This window comes from Eschscholzia californica, unplaced genomic scaffold (genome assembly GCF_041429995.1).
Source record: "Eschscholzia californica isolate CP2 unplaced genomic scaffold, dmEscCali1.0.p SCAF_5, whole genome shotgun sequence".
NCBI classification, from domain to species: domain Eukaryota; kingdom Viridiplantae; phylum Streptophyta; class Magnoliopsida; order Ranunculales; family Papaveraceae; genus Eschscholzia; species Eschscholzia californica.
The window spans coordinates 50,061,720-50,079,260 of record NW_028238472.1 but is presented as its reverse complement, the minus strand read 5'-3'; the positions used below and the strand labels follow the sequence as shown (position 1 = coordinate 50,079,260).

The window sequence follows — 17,541 nt, the reverse complement described above, 5'->3', positions numbered from 1 at the left end:
AAGGTGTTTGCAACGCTTTGCAAGGCTCTGCAAGGTGTTCGCAAGGTTGTGCAAGGTATTTGCAGAAGTCATGCAAGGTGTTCGCAAGGCTCTGCAAAGTTTTTGCAAGGCTCTGCAAGGTGTTCGCAAGGCTCTGCAATTTGTTTGCAAGGCTACCCAAGGTATTTGCAAAAACCATGCAAGGTGTTTGCAAGGCAGTGCAAGGTGTTTGCAAGGTATTTTCTTAGACTAGGGTTAGGTTGGTCTTTTTACTGAAATAGAAAATTACATAATTGCCATCTGGGAGGTGAAGCCTAAAAAACTTTGATGAATCCTTTTTAACCAAAGTCATAATTTCTTAGGGAGTTTTGACCAAATTCCCCTTCTTGATATTGGGCCCTCTTATTTGTACACATCAGTTTAAAGTCAAATATTATAATATTCCGAAATCTAATAGGAGCACCTTGAAGTCGGCTCTTAGCCACCTGAGGCTGTTATAGTATGTTCCCATTGGGTTGTTCGCCCATTCTAGCGGGAACGTGAGTAGGGTTCAGAACGTCGTGAGACAGTTTGGTCTGTAGGCGTTTGAGCATTGTTGGGACCTTTCCCAAGTAACGGAGGCGTGCAAAGGTTTTCTGTGACGCGTGCAAAGGTTTTCTGTGACGGGAGGGAGATTCGCCCCTTGGTGTTAGACTTCACCAATAATTCTCTTTCTATAATGGAAAGGGAGAAACCTTGTCTGATTGGGACAAGTCTGGATTTCTCAGGCATGGTTCTAACAAGATAATCACATGTTTAAAAAGATTTTGTTTTTTTTGCTTGGTAGTCAGTTTCTCTCTCTCTCTCTCACTGTCTCACATGTGGTCTGCATCAGATTCTTGAGAAAAAGTCAGTAATGGCGTATAAGTAGTTTTCTGCTTTTGCTTTTTCGATTTCTGGTTTCTTACTTACTGCTATAATGACAAAAAGTACAAAAGCCAGTTGTGTCTTGGGACAAATTGTCCATCCCAATCAGTCAATAGCACAAGCCATCCATAACGTGTTATGAGATAATGTGGACTAGTTTTCTGGTTTGTTAGTGATACCATCCATTTTGGTACATCCGATGTCCATCTTGGCACACCTTGACCTGACGGTTTTAAAACGCTTCACGAGGGCTTAACTTCTTAAGGGAAAAATCACACTGCGTCTCGCCACCGAGATGGCTTTATAACATAACCATTTAACCTTTAATCTTTGGTGGAGACTACTGTGTTTGTTGTATAGTGCTTCCAAGCCTAACAATTGGTCAATTGAATTTATGAAGTAGGGATACACTATGCCCATGTACACATGTCTATTGCTCCACTTGTTAGACGGATACTTTGAATTGCTGTTTACAAAACAACACATTAATAACTAGCTCTTATTTAATTAATACTACTGATTGGAAAAACTATTTTTCATGAAGTTAGCTATAGTCTATAGAAAATCATATCGTCACTTGAGACGCGTCTAATCGATAAATAACTTGTCCGGCTAACTCATGGACTTGGTGGATAAATAACTTATCCATTTAAGTGATGGACTTGTGCAGTTGTGCTCAGGTATAGAGTAGATTTCGACCCACTAATTCCTTTTTTTCTTCAGAAATCGACTACGATCTACATTAGTCGTTACAAGGCATTGATGTAAACTCGATCTAAAGATCTCATAGGATGTAGAGGGATGTCGTACCACTACACCAAAAGATGGCGGTGGACCAACCAATTAGTTCTAACATGCAGAGATTGTGGACTATAACAGACAGACTCACGGACCCCCTAATAGCAAAATCGAAATTGAGGACTATATTTGACTCGGATGCACATGAGGGGTTTGAGTTTTTTGCCAACCCTATCCATACCATGATACCAATGTCTTTTTTCTCTATAAATTGATTGGATCAACCCATACTTCCTCATCAAACTTCTTTATTAAAACAAATATCTCATCAAACTTCAAACACTCAAAATGAAATCCCACCATCTCCACTTGTTGCTTTTCCTCTTCTTGTTCTCATCATCTTCCCTAATAACCCCATCTCTAGGTGTTGGAAAATGTAACCCTAGTGATTACAAAGCCCTAATGAATATCAAACAATCTCTCAACAACCCATACCACTTAGCTTCATGGGTTCCAAACACTGATTGCTGTAAATAGTATGTTGTTGAATGTGACCTAAAAACCAACCGTATTAAGCAACTCACCGTTTTCCAAGCTAACATTTCCGGTCAAATTCCGGACGCCGTCGGTGACCTTCCTTACCTTGAAACTCTCCTTTTCCGGCACGTAACAAATCTCACTGGTTCAATCCCACCCACCATTACTAAACTCAAAAAATTAACTTACCTTCGTCTCAGTTTCACTGATCTATCAGGTCCAATCCCTAATTTCCTCAACCAACTCACTAACCTAGTCTTCCTTGAACTTTCTTTCAATAAGTTTTCTGGTTCAATTCCCCCAAATCTCTCTACCCTTAAACACTTAATTGCTATTCATCTTGATAGAAACAAACTTACTGGATCAATCCCTGAATCTTTTGGGGAATTTTCAGGTTCTATACCTGAGCTTTACTTATCTCATAACCAACTTTCTGTTAGGAAAAGTAACCTAATTAACTTGTTCAGGAATATGAAGATAAACGATGCGAAAGTAAAAGTAGAGACACCAAGATTATTTAACGTGGCAAAAAAACCCCTCCAAACTAGAAGGTATAAAACCACGGGACCTAGTCCAGAAATCTTCCACTATAATTAAATAATGGGTTACACAACTCTTCACCAAACCTATGGTGGATAAACTGAACAAAGAAACAAAGAAATAAAATCTCTTACTCCTTAGGATTTGAACAAATCCTAGATTACTAAAGGTTGAAGAAGATAACCACAAACTAAATTGCTTCACAAGATTAATAATCTTCTTTTCTTCAAACCAATATTCTGCTCTTTCAATCTCTCTTGAAAGAACCACTTCAGAAATCTCTCTTTCTCTGGCTTCTCTTTGTTCTGGAAGTTGTTGTGTATAATCTCTTCCCTTTCATTCCCTATTTATAATACTAAATAAGGAGGTTTACCAATAGAAATAGGAATTCCTTTTTAGGCTTGAAAAAATAGAAGTTTCTATTTTTTCCCCAAACAAGGAATAAGGGAAATCCTATTCCAACTAGGAGTCCTTTAATTATAAGGAGGGACCCCAACAAACTCCCCCTCCCGACTTATGAAGCGGGACCTACCATCCCCAAACCTGCAACACTGCTACATAGCTCATGTTTGCCTTTGGGTAATGGTTTTGTCATCATATCTGAACCATTGTCGTCAGTATGGATTTTCTCGATCTTCAACACCTTTTCTTCAAGAACATCTTGGATCCACTGGTATCTCACATTTATATGCTTGGACTTGGAATGGAAACTAGAATTCTTACTGAGGTGGATGGCACTTTGACTATCGCAATGAATAACATAATTATCTTGTTTCATACCAAGTTCTTCTAACAGCCTCTTCATCCATAACATCTCCTTGCAACATTCTGTAATGGCAATATATTCTGCCTCTGTAGTAGATAAAGCTACACACTTTTGTAATTTAGATTGCCATGACACTGCTCCCCCTGAAAGTGTAAATAAGTAGCCTGATGTGGACCTTTTAGAGTCTACATCTCCTGCCATGTCTGCATCTGTGTAACCGACTAATACTGGCTTATCATTACCAAAACATATACGAGCTTTAGACGTACCTCTAAGATACTTCAAAATCCACTTCACTGCTAACCAATGCTCTTTGCCTGGATTAGCAAGAAATCTGCTTACTACTCCAACTGCAAATGCAATGTCCGGTCTTGTACACACCATTGCATACATCAAGCTTCCTACAGCTGAAGCATAAGGAATTTTCTCCATTTCTTCTTTCTCACTTCTAGTTGATGGACACTGATCGCGAGTCAACTTGAAGTGACTGGCTAATGGACAACTCACTGGTTTTGTCTTGTCCATATTGAACCTTTCTAGAACCTTCTCAATGTATCTTTCTTGTGATAGCCAAAGTTTTCCAGCTTTCCTATCACGAGAGATATGCATGCCAAGAATTTGTTTTGCTGGACCCAAGTCTTTCATATCGAAATACTTGTTTAGTTCCTTCTTTAACCTGCTAATTTTATTAGCATCCTGACCAACAATCAACATATCATCAACATAAAGTAGAAGTATAATCAAATCTCCATCAGGAAATTTATGAACGAAAACACAATGATCTGAAGTCGTCTTGTGATACCCTTGATCCTTCATGAATGATTCAAACTTTTTGTACCACTGTCTTGGTGCTTGTTTCAGCCCATATAAACTCTTCTCTAACTTACAAACCAAGTGTTCCTTACCTTTAACTTCAAACCCTGTTGGTTGTTCCATATACACATCTTCCTCCAAGTCACCATGAAGGAAAGCGGTCTTGACATCTAGTTGTTCAATTTCTAGGTTCATACTTGCAGCCAATCCCAATACTAACCGTATAGAGGACATCTTCACCACCGGAGAGAAAATCTCATCAAAATCAATACCCTTCTTCTGCCCAAATCCTTTCACCACTAGGCGTGCCTTATACCGTGGTTGTGAATTTCTTTCTTCGGTCTTGATTTTGAAAACCCACTTATTTTTAAGAATTTTCTTATTCTTAGGTTTTTCAACCAACTTAAAAGTGTTGTTTTTATGCAATGATTCAATTTCATCTTGCATAGCTTTCAACCACTCTTTCTTGTGTTCATCATTTATGGCTTCTTCATAACACTGTGGTTCTCCACTATCTGTAACCATCACATACTCGTGTGGAGGATACTTGGTAGATGGTGCTCTATCCCTAGTCGATCTTCTCAATTCAGCTGGTGGTTCATGTTGAACTTCCATTCCTTGCTCAACATCATCACCCATAGGAACATCTTCATGAGCTTCATCTTCATGATTTTGTTCTTCACCTGCATTATCATGCATAACCTTAGAAGAGATATGTGGATCTAGATCAATGAGATCATTACTATGATTCTCATGCTTCTCAACTTTCCCGAAGTCCTCAATAGTTTGATTTTCAAGAAAGACCACATCTCTACTTCTAATAATCTTCTTATCGACTGGATCCCATAACCTGTATCCGAATTTCTCATCTGCATACCCTAAAAAGATGCATTGCTTGGCTTTATCATCAAGCTTTGCTCTTTGATCTTTAGGTATATGCACAAAAGCCCTGCAACCAAACACCCTTAAGTGTTCATAACTGACTTCTTTCCCAGCCCACACTCTCTCAGCTACATCTCCATCTAATGGTGCTGAAGGTGATAAATTAATCAGATAGCATGCAGTACGCATTGCTTCACCCCAGAAGCTTTTAGGCAGCTTTGCTTCTGAGAGCATACATCTGATCCTCTCCACAATAGTGCGGTTCATGCGTTCTGCTACACCATTTTGTTGTGGAGTTTTGGGAACTGTCTGTTCATGTCGAATACCATGGGTTTTGCAATACTCTTCAAACGACCCGATGTATTCTCCTCCATTGTCAGTGCGAATGCACTTCAATGGTTTTCCTGTCTCCCGTTCTACCATGTTGTGGAAATTCTTGAAAACTGCAAGTACCTGATCTTTGGTCTTTATGGCATATGCCCAAACTTTCCTGGAAGCATCATCTATAAAAGTAACAAAATACAAAGCACCACCAAGTGTTTTGACCTTTAAAGGTCCACAAACGTCAGAATAAACAAGCTCCAAAACACTGGATTTTCTTTCAGATGCATTCCTTTGAAAGGATACTCTATGTTGCTTTCCTACTAAACAATGAGAACAAGTGTTTAAATTTATACCTTTTACGTTCGGTAAGTCTTGTCGTTTAGCAAGGATTTGAAGTCCTTTCTCGCTCATGTGCCCGAGTCTTCTATGCCAAAGATCAGTGGAAGAATCTTTTTCAACTGCATTCAATTCTCCTTTACACAGTTTTACTTGAGTTCTGTATAAAGTACAACACTTCTTCCCTCTTGCTATCACCATTGACCCTTTTGTGAGCTTCCACTTTCCATCACCAAAGTGACTGTGGTACCCTTCGTCATCTAATACTCCGGTAGAGATTAGGTTATATCGAAGATCTGGTATATGCCTCACATTCTTAAGAATCAATGTACTCCCTGTGCTCGTCTCAATTTTCACTTCTCCAATTCCTACGATTTTTGAGAAACCTAAGTTTCCCATCCTGACTTTGCCAAGGTCACCAGTTCTGTAAGATCTAAAGAAATCCTTACATGGAGTAGCATGATACGAAGCACCTGAGTCAACCAACCATGTTGTTTCTAGTTCTGACTCAGTCATACTTAAGCAATCCTCTCCACAACCTGAGAGTAAGATAATGTCATCACCTGAGGCAACTGCCGCAACATTATCTTGTTTTTCATCATCCTTTTTATTTTCCTTCTTTGGGTTCCTGCAATCACTCTTGTAATGACCCATTTTTCCACAACCAAAACATCTAACTTCTTTCTTTGGTTTTGATCTCCCCCTTGACTTATCACGGTTATGAGGTTTTCTACTTTTACCTCTCCCCCGTCTTTCTGTAACAAGTGCCTCTGAATGAGACTCGTCTGACGATGATTTCCTTCTTGTTTCTTCATTCAACAAACTACCTGTTACGTGATTCATACGCATTATGCCATCAGGAGCAGAATTGCTAAGAGACACCACCAATGTCTCCCAACTATCTGGTAAAGAATTTAGAAGAAGTAAGGCCTGCAACTCATCATCCAAAACTAACTTCATTGCAGAAAGCTGGTTTACTAGACTTTTCATCTCATTCAAGTGTTGAGCAATTGAGGTTCCTTCTTTATATTGTAATTTTCCTAGCTTTCTGAACAAGTAAGCCTTTTTGGCAGCTGTCTTCTGATCATACAATTCTTCTAATTTCCTCCATAGACTATAAGCGGAAGTCTCCGTCGATACATGATGAAAAACACTGGGTTCTACCCATTGTCGAATAAATCCAACAACCTTACGATCTAATACCTTCCAGTCTTCATCATCTATCTTCATCGGTTTTGTACCGTGATTTTCAATGGGTGCAGCTAGATCTTTGCAGTATAACAAATCTTCCATTTTTGCTTTCCACATCAAGTAGTTTTCTCCATCTAAACTAATCATGCGATTAGTATTCACTTCCATATTTCTGAACAATAAATCCAACCTTAGCTCTGGTACCACTTGTTAGGAAAAGTAACCTAATTAACTTGTTCAGGAATATGAAGATAAACGATGCGAAAGTAAAAGTAGAGACACCAAGATTATTTAACGTGGCAAAAAAACCCCTCCAAACTAGAAGGTATAAAACCACGGGACCTAGTCCAGAAATCTTCCACTATAATTAAATAATGGGTTACACAACTCTTCACCAAACCTATGGTGGATAAACTGAACAAAGAAACAAAGAAATAAAATCTCTTACTCCTTAGGATTTGAACAAATCCTAGATTACTAAAGGTTGAAGAAGATAACCACAAACTAAATTGCTTCACAAGATTAATAATCTTCTTTTCTTCAAACCAATATTCTGCTCTTTCAATCTCTCTTGAAAGAACCACTTCAGAAATCTCTCTTTCTCTGGCTTCTCTTTGTTCTGGAAGTTGTTGTGTATAATCTCTTCCCTTTCATTCCCTATTTATAATACTAAATAAGGAGGTTTACCAATAGAAATAGGAATTCCTTTTTAGGCTTGAAAAAATAGAAGTTTCTATTTTTTCCCCAAACAAGGAATAAGGGAAATCCTATTCCAACTAGGAGTCCTTTAATTATAAGGAGGGACCCCAACACTTTCTGGGGTAGTCCCCAAAACCCTAGGCAATCCTGGTTTTGGGACAATTGATCTTTCAAGAAACCAATTAGTAGGTGACCCATCTTTCCTTTTTAACTCTAATAGTAATACAACAAGAATTGATTTATCAAGGAATCAATTTGAATTTGATTTTACAAATGTGAAGGTTCAAAAGGGTTTGACACATTTGGATTTGAATCATAATAAAATATTTGGGAGTTTACCAGAGGGATTGAAGGATTTGGGTTTTTTGAATGTGAGTTATAATAGATTGTGTGGGAAAATTCCAATTGGGGGAAACTTGCAGAGTTTTGATATAACTTCTTACTTTCATAACAAGTGTTTGTGTGGAGCCCCATTAAGTTCTTGTAAGTAAGGTATTGAAGTTGTAAGTTAAGTTTATTATGAACCCAAGTTCAATATGGCTTTGTTATGAGTAGTAGTTATGATTATTATGTTTTTTTTTTTTGATGAAAGAGTTATGATTATTATGTTGAAAATGAAGAAATCTTATCTAGAATGATACGCTTTTATTAGTTTCTAGTTGGTAGCTTTGCATTGATTGAAACCTAAGAGAGTGACAGGGCAGCAAAAGGTCCATGTTGAAAGAAACCAAAAGGGTGGGGAACCCCAAAATTGCTCTTGGCCTCTTGGGGCCTCCTCTAGAGATTGATCATGGTCAATCTACATTGACTCACCACCCCCAAAAAAGGCCCTTATGGGACTGACCATTCCAAAGATCTTGGATCCTTCAAGTTCGAAATCTAAGTAATAAAAGAAATCTAGGTTAGCAAAGAAGAAAAAGAGCTTTTTTGCTTTCAAAAATCCAAGGCATTAAGCAACCAAGGGCATCAAACCCTTCTGCTGTAGAGAAGAAGGGAACAAATAAAATAAGAGTAGCAAATTTAGATCTTAGATCTATAAGTTCGGATTTTCAAGCTCCAAAATTTTAGATTTTTCTTGCAAGATCTTTGAATAGAGAGAAAATAGAGAGAAAGAAGAAGAAACAAAGAAGATGAGTCAAAAGGGATGCGCTCAAATGGCCCAAGAGCAATTTTAAACCAAAATGGGTACAAACTATAGATAAAATTCCACCCCGAGAGAAAGAGAGAATTGACTCTAAATAAATATTATTCGTACAAAATATCTTGATTTAATTTGTGACGTGATGATTGTCTTTTAGTAAAAGTAAGTCATCAAGGCACAAATTAAGTCAAAATCTTTTGTGTACGCTACACATTGGCAGGATATCTATGGAAGATCCTTGAACTTAGGAGCTTTCATCTATCCTAGATACGAGATAAACATAAAGGAAAAAATTTCCCTCAACAACAATCACCGTCGCCTCTTGAACCTATAAAAAAGGTCCCCATATCGTCCTTCACAGGATACGATCTCTGAACCCTAGAAGATCACCATTAACTCTGAGTTCTCATAACTCGTCCCTAAAATGATCGATCAACATTCATTCTTTTACTGCAAAGAGCACCCTGACTGTCTTGAGCGTCAGAGCGGTTTTCGAACCTTTTGTAGATTTTTCCCCATTTGAGAATCGACGGACAGGAACAAGGAGCGGGAGCAAGGAGCAGGAGAAAGAAGCGAGGAGCAAGGAGTGAGGAAACAGAGAACCAGAGCTGGAATCAGGGGCAGACAAAGGAATCTCGACCCAATCAACAAAATATATTATCATAACGGAGACTGTCATCCATCAACTCCCTGTTTCGTGCTGATATAACGGAAGACCATATTTTGACATCAACAAACCTACTATTCAACAATTACTACTCCATCAACTACATAATCGTTCTGAAACAGTTCTCTGATCTGTTTGATCAGACAGATCAATAGTTAGATCTGTCGGATCAAACAGGTCCGACTCAAACGAGTAAGATCTGTTTCGGAAAGAAACAAAAAAAAATTAAAATTTCCACTAATTTATCTCATCATTCATCTTACATCATGATCACATAAAAATAATACATGATATCTCTCTAATCTTTCTGGAACAAATCACAAATCTGTTTGATCATACATATTAATGGTTAAATTTGGATTTGTCTGATCAAACAGATCTGACTCATGACATGAGTTTAGATTTGTTTTAGAAAGCTACATATCATCATCATAAAATAAAAAATACAACCAAATCAAATGATACAGTTCTTCCATTTTTTGAAACAGATCATAAATCTGTTTGATCAGACAAATCAATGGTTCGATTTCGATATGTCTGATCAAACCGATCTGAATTCGGATCTGTTTCGGAAAGATACATATCATCATCACATCATTAAAACAAAACTTACATCTAATTACTTAAAGCATCCTGAAACAAATCATTGATATGTTTGATCCGACAGATCAATGATTTAGATCTGTCTAATCAAACAGATCTGACTCGTGAGAACCAAGATCTATTTTACAACCGTAAAAGAACAACAACAACATAATATCATCATAAAATAAAATCATACAAATATTTTTAACTAATGTCTAAGATGAGTTCAAAGGCTTAACCACGTCATTTGATCCGTAGATCATCGATGTATACTGAAGTACCGAACATCATCTTGTCTTCTTTACTCGTAACCCACATGTAAAAGTAGAACGGTAGAAGTAGATCGGAGAAGTAACTTTACTAACCATTGTTATAGCTTTTATTGATGGATAATAGAGAGAGTTAGAGGGATCAGAGATCACGTCAGTGGTCACCGAGAGACAGTAGGATAATAGATGAGATGAGATTAATGGATTACTAATAGATAACGGAGGTTACTGGTAAATGGTAACTGGTTAGAGAGAGAGAGAGAGAGAGGCAGAGAGAGAGAGAGAGAGACGGTGATTAGGGTAAAAAATGGGAGTTTCTGTTTGAGAAGCCTTTTTATAGGAGTCCAATTGGTGTTTTCATTTAGATCCAACCACTGAGGTCTATTTTGAAGAGACACCTTACCTCAGCCGTGAGATCTAAATGAAAACACGCAGATCTTTGTGCGGGTATCAGGCAGATCATTTCTATTCGGCATCGGACTTACTTAAACCATCGGGTAGCGGACGGATTATGTCGAACAGGTAAATCGGTCCGGGATATTAGGGCCTGTCCGAGTCCTGCCCTTATAGCCCGAACCATTGGGCTGGGTATGTCCGACTCGAGTAGCACTCGGTCTTCGGATACTAACCGTCCGGACGGATAGAACTGGGTCTCGGGTTCCCACACCCTTTTCCCATCGGGCCCGTAATTATAAGGCCCAAAAGGGGGAAGTTAAAGAGAATCAGGCCCAATACTAAATAATAATGAGGAAAAAAACCCAGTAGGTAAAAATACAATTTTACCCTCCAAAATGAAATTTTCCGCCCAAATCAACGTCAAAAACAATTTTGAACATTTCTGAACAATCTTTGGTTTGCTCTCGACAATTTTGTAAACTTCTGAACAAATCTTAGTTTGTCTCAACAATTTGTAAATTTTTGAACAAATTCGTTCTTGCTTAGACATTGTTTTGCCAAAATATTTCGCATTTTTTTCTTTTGCATTTTACATAGACAAACTAACACAAACATTTTGGCTACAACATTTTTCGATTTGTCTTGTGAAAAAATAAATGGTTTCGGCATTTTTTGTTTTGCCTTCGACATAAATATAAAGACTAAAGCATTTATTTATTTGTCCTTTACAAAAATTAAAATGTTATGCATATTATCCTTTGTATTTAACAAATCCGTTAACGAACAAATAATATTTTGACTAATACATTATATATGTTGTTAAGAACATTATATATGACGCCAACATTTTATAATAAGTCGAGACATTATTATAGATATTGTCAACATTTTATAACAACACAATGATATATGTTGTCAACATATAAGGGTAAAAATGGAATTATGAAAAAAATATGTTGTCTTGTTAACAACATAATTACATATATTAAGCTTTCTCTCTCCATAAACCGCTTTCTCTCTCCATAAACCGCATCCCAGAGAATCCCAAAAAAATCAAAGCTTTCCCGGTGAAGGGTTATCCCTTCACCGGATGAGATCTCTTTACTTTTTATGTTGAAGTTTATTGTTTTTTTTTTGTTAGATCTAACCATAGTTTTGGAGTAACAAAAGGTTGAAGAAAATATGAAAGATGATGTTGGAAGGAATACAAGGTTTATTCTCTCATGAAGGTAGTATTTGTTTTCCTGTATCTCTTCTAGGTTTACGACATAAAGAAAAGCAAAATCGACATCAAGGAGAGATGAATCGGCAACAAACTATAAAGTGAAGAATCAAGAAGAAATGTTGTATTTGATCAACAATCTTATTCCACATACTCTTCAAATCTCAAAGTTCTCCACTAATCATTGTGTTAGAGGTATAGTACTCTGAAATCCAAGAGATCATGGATTCGATTCATATGGGTGGTCTTCATTACCCATATGTAAAAAATTTGTGATTATATGGTATAAATAATGTAAAGATCTTGATCTTGTAATGGCCTTTAAGGGTCTTAGAATAGCCTTTTAGGGTTTAGTAATGGCCTTTTAGAGGTCTTTGTATGTGTAATTATGGCAGTAATAGTGCTCTCTCTAATCATCATGTTGTAATTTGCATTTGTAAACACATGATGTTATCAAAGCCATGTAAGATGTTTGGATGTACTCCATCATTAATGAAATTAAAGTTTCTTTGTCAAAAAAAAAAAAAAAAAAACATAATTACATATATTGTGAACATTTTGAAAATTGTTCAAAAAATGGGTTTTTTTGACATTATTATTTTTGAGTGGGTTTTTTTCTTATTAGGGTCTAGATTTTTGGGTTTTTCACTCATTTTTTTCTTTCCAATCCTTACCTTATCCACACTCCAATGTCCTTTTCTCTATAAATTGATTGGATTAAACCATACTTTCCATACCCAATATCTCATCACACTCAAAATGAAATCTCACCATATCTACTCTCTTCACTTCTTGCTTTTCTTCTTCTTATTCTCACCATCTTCCCAAATAACTCCATCTATAGGTGTTGGGAAATGTAATCCTGATGACCTGAAAGCCCTAATGAATATCAAACAATCTCTCAACAATCCTTACGCCTTATCTTCATGGGATCCCAACACTGATTGTTGTCATTGGGATCATGTTGCATGTAACATAAAAACCAACCGCATTAGGGATATCTTCATCTCCCGAGCTAACATTTCCGGTCAAATTCCGGCCGCCGTCGGTGACCTTCCTTACCTTGAAACTCTCTCTATCCGGCACATAACAAATCTCACTGGTTCGATCCCATCCACCATTACTAAACTCAAAAACCTAACTATGCTTAGTCTAGGTTTCACTGATCTTTCAGGTCCAATCCCTAATTTCCTCAACCAACTCCCTAACCTATACCTCCTTGAACTTTCATACAATAAGTTTTCTGGTTCAATTCCCCCAAATCTTTCTACCCTTAAACACTTACTTGCTATTCATCTTGATAGAAACAAACTTACTGGATCAATTCCTGAATCATTTGGGGAATTTTCAGATTCTATACCTAATCTTTACTTATCTCATAATCAACTTTCTGGGTTAGTCCCCAAAACCCTAGGCAATGTTGGTTTTGACATAATTGATCTTTCAAGAAACCAATTAGTAGGAGACCCATCTTTTTTTTTCAACCCTAATAGTAAAACACGAATAATTGATTTATCAAGGAATCAATTTGAATTTGATTTGACAAATGTGAAGTTTCAAAAGGGTTTGACAAATTTGGATTTGAATCATAATAAAATATTTGGGAGATTATCAGAGGAGGGATTGAAGGATTTGGATCTTCAATTTTTGAATGTGAGTTATAATAGATTGTGTGGGGAAATTCCAATAGGGGGAAAATTGCAGAGTTTTGATATAACTTCTTACTTTCATAATAAATGTTTGTGTGGACCTCCATTAGGTTCTTGTAAGTAAAGTTTATTATGAACCCTCCTAGTTCAATATGCCTTTGTTATAAGTACTAGTAGTTATGATTACTAGTTCAATGTTTGGGTCTGTTTCGAGATGCCAATATAGACTCTTAAAACCCGAATGAGTGCAAGCTAGAGAGAAAAATTCCACCCAGAGAGACTTGGCTCTAGATAAATATTGTCCTTACAAAATGTCTTGATTTAGATTTTGACATGATGATCGTCTTTTAATAAAAGTCATTAAGTCACAAATTAAGTTAAAATCTTTTGTTACACTACACCTCCGTTGACTAACACATCCGTCTGTCAAATTATTTCAATACGAGTTTAACGTTCACTCTCAAGTCTCAACCCCTCTTATCATTTTTGAAAATATTTTGGTTAAACCAATTTCCTTTGCTATAAATTACAACAATTTGTTCCAATAAGATATGTTTAGAGATGAAATGGTAATCACACTTTCTTAAGTAGTGATTTGTCTAACGTGGTTGTTGTTTCCATTGTGCAAGCAAGATTGGTTTGATGAGCACTCTATTTTATAGGTTATATATGTAAACATGGGCTATGTTCATGCAAGGCCCATTCGCCAATTTTTATGAACAAAGCCCATTAGTATGTCCCATACAATAAGACGAAGTATACACTTGTTGGGCTCATAAAACTCATTCATATATTGAATCTATGGACACTAACTATGTGTTGACAACAAGGCCCATCTATAAGCATGAGGTGTATAGACTAATGAGGTGTGCTGTGTTGTCATGTCTTGTGTCTTGACACTTAATGGTCTAGTTGTTTGGCACATAAGGGACACTTGTCTTGTGTCTTGACACATAATGGTCTTGTGGTTTGACACATAAAGGACACTTGTCTTGTTTCATGACACCTAATGACACCTAGTGGAGTTGTTGCTTGACACATAAGGGGACACATGACACCCATGTAGTAACTTGTACGAACTCTATGATGGATTAGAGACTTGTATAAATAGAGATGGAGAATAAGATGGAAAGCTATGCTCTTGCTCATTAATTCAAGCTAGTATCTCCATCACTAGTGCTTGAAGAATAGAAGAGAAAAGAGTATACAAGTTCATCTTCTAGTAAGTAAAGAATTAAGGAGTTAAGCTTATTCAAGAAAGGAGCTTATATTGGTTCTAGTAAGAAGTTATTTCTAATATTCATATTTCCATATTGATTTTGTGACAAACACGAGTCCCTAGATTCTTGTGTGTTCATGAGAATTTTTTGTCTCATAAACACTACTAAAGAATGTATAACAATATATTCACTTATGCAATATATGATGTCTAAAAAGAATAAGGTACAAAAACGTATCATGATTTTGTTTCCCGAGCAGAAATGAATTTTCGTGTTTTGCGTACACAAAAATGCATCAAAAAATTCTACAGAAAAATGTTACTAGGGATAATTCCGAATTGAGAGGGGCGTACGATTTTAAAATTTTCTTTTCCAAATATGGTTTTCCTACGATTTCACTTTCTCTCCCTAAATCATGGCCCGACACGTTAGCTCGCCTTGATTCGGCCTGGAGTCGTGTCGGGCATATCTCATTTCCCAATTTGTATACCTATAACAAGTGAACATGACTGGTTTCAAACTTTTTTTCTCCCTTATCCACACTCTAATAGTCTAATGTCCCTTATCCAAACACCAATGTCCTTTTTCTCTATAAATTGATTGGATTAAACCATACTTCCCATAACCAATATCTCATCAAACTTCAAACGCTCAAAATGAAATCTCACCATCTCCACTTCTTGCTTTTCCTCTTCTTATTCTCATCATTTTCCCTAATAACCCCATCTCTAGGTGTTGGAAAATGTAACCCTAATGACTACAAAGCCCTTATGAATATCAAACAATCTCTCAACAATCCTTCTTACTTAGCTTCATGGGTTCCCAACACTGATTGCTGTCGATGGGAAGTTGTTAAATGTGCCCTAAATACCAACCGTGTTAACCAACTCCTCATTTTCATAGCTAACATTTCCGGTCAAATTCCGGCCGCCGTCGGTGACCTTCCTTACCTTGAAATTCTCGTTTTCCGGCACATAAAGAATCTCACTGGTTCAATCCCACCCACCATTAGTAAACTCAAAAAACTAACTATCCTTCGTCTTAGTTCCAATGATCTTTCAGGTCCAATACCTAATTTCCTCAACCAACTCCCTAAACTAGACTTCCTTGAACTTTCTTTCAATAAGTTTTCTGGTTCAATTCCCCCAAATCTCTCTACCCTTAAAAACCTACGTGCTCTTCATCTTAATAACAATCAACTTACTGGATCAATCCCTGAATCTTTTGGGAAATTCTCAGGTTCTTCTTCAGTTGATCTTTACTTAACTGATAATCAACTTTCTGGGTTAATCCCAAAATCTCTAGGCAATATTGATTTTGCCAGAATTGATTTCTCAAGAAACAAACTAGTAGGAAACCCATCTTTTTTGTTCAACCCTAATCGTACAACACCAACAATTGATTTATCAAGGAATCAATTTGAATTTGATTTGACTAATGTGAAGTTTCAAAAGGGTTTAAGCAGTTTGGATTTGAATCATAATAAAATATTTGGGAGATTACCAGAGGGATTGAAGGATTTGGATCTTCAATTTTTGAACGTGAGTTATAATAGACTGTGTGGGAAAATTCCATTTGGGGGAAATTTGCAGAATTTTGATATAACTTCTTACTTTCATAATAAGTGTTTGTGTGGAGCTCCATTAATTTCTTGTAAGTAAAAGTCTGAAAGGGCATGCCAACAACTATTAGTTGGAGTGGTCAAATGTTTACTCTTCCACTCTAGAAGCTAAAAGTTCGAACCACGCTGACAATTCAATAAAAAATAAAAGTATTAAAGGGGGTAAACTAAAATTATTATGAACCGCTAGTTCAATATGCCTTTGTTATGAATTGTAGTTACGATTATTACTTTTTTTTGTTTTGATGAGAGACTACGACTATTACTTCGAAATGAAGAAATCTTATCCGGAACGAAATGGTTTTATTTGTTTCTAGTTGGTAGCTTTGGATTGACCAGACATTATAGAGAACAACACTACAGGGGAAAGTCCATCTTTTTTGATACGGACTACCAAAGTTTCTTTCTTGAGAGATTGGACTCCAGAAATCATTACATTTCAATGACATTGATAATTTGAAGCATCATGAATTTAAATAAGCAATAAAGCATTATAACCGCCAATTAAGACATCTTGGACTTGGACCCTAAAGGTCATATAAAGACTCTTAAAGCCTTCTTCGGAGGCTTGAACCATCTGCTTATACCTTTACTTTATTTATTGCCTAAATTACATAAGATAAATCTTGATGACAAACTGTTTGGCTGAGACTCGATCCCACGACCTCATGCGCTCAAGAGAGATAAATCTCGAAAACGCCTAAAATTGTCTAATCTTGATGACAAACTGTTTGACTGAGACTCGATCCCACGACCTCATGCGCTTAAGAGAGATAAATCCCGAAAGCGCCTACAATTGTTATGATTAAAAGATACATCAACATTATCTATACACAACACAACAATTTATTCCAATAATAAAAAGATTAAAAATAAATTTCATTTGGTATGTCAATTAAATACAAACAAATCAGATACTAATCAAACTTTCTCAAGTAGGGATTTGTCTCACCTGATTGTTGTTTCATTTGTGCAAGAAAGATTTATTTGGATGAACCCACTTTTTTTGTAGTTATACATTCACTTAACCAACTTTTTTGATTGCCCACCAGAGTTTGCT

The 17,541-nt window shown here is 36.6% G+C and overlaps 2 protein-coding genes, 1 long non-coding RNA gene and 1 pseudogene across 4 annotated transcripts; 3 read left to right on the top strand and 1 right to left on the bottom strand.

Moving 5' to 3' along the window:
- Positions 1–1,577: 1,577 nt before the first annotated feature.
- LOC147540189 (uncharacterized) lies at positions 1,578–8,639 on the bottom strand. The gene is made up of 2 exons (XR_015225961.1): positions 7,826–8,639; positions 1,578–2,593 (listed from the first exon to the last, which is right to left on the bottom strand). It is a non-coding gene; the product is annotated as an uncharacterized LOC147540189 (long non-coding RNA).
- On the top strand, positions 1,972–8,359 carry LOC147540190 (polygalacturonase inhibitor-like; annotated as a pseudogene). The gene is made up of 2 exons (XR_015225960.1): positions 1,972–2,605; positions 7,838–8,359. The product of XR_015225960.1 is annotated as a polygalacturonase inhibitor-like (transcript).
- A 4,060-nt stretch (positions 8,640–12,699) lies between the features above and the next one.
- LOC147540188 (polygalacturonase inhibitor-like) lies at positions 12,700–13,791 on the top strand. The gene has a single exon (XM_086644322.1). It carries the CDS (start codon positions 12,751–12,753, stop codon positions 13,762–13,764), a length of 1,014 nt encoding a protein of 337 aa, XP_086500448.1. The 5' UTR covers positions 12,700–12,750; the 3' UTR covers positions 13,765–13,791.
- Positions 13,792–15,085: 1,294 nt separating this feature from the next.
- LOC147540187 (polygalacturonase inhibitor-like) lies at positions 15,086–16,779 on the top strand. The gene has a single exon (XM_086639750.1). It carries the CDS (start codon positions 15,517–15,519, stop codon positions 16,519–16,521), a length of 1,005 nt encoding a protein of 334 aa, XP_086495876.1. The 5' UTR covers positions 15,086–15,516; the 3' UTR covers positions 16,522–16,779.
- Positions 16,780–17,541: the final 762 nt, after the last annotated feature.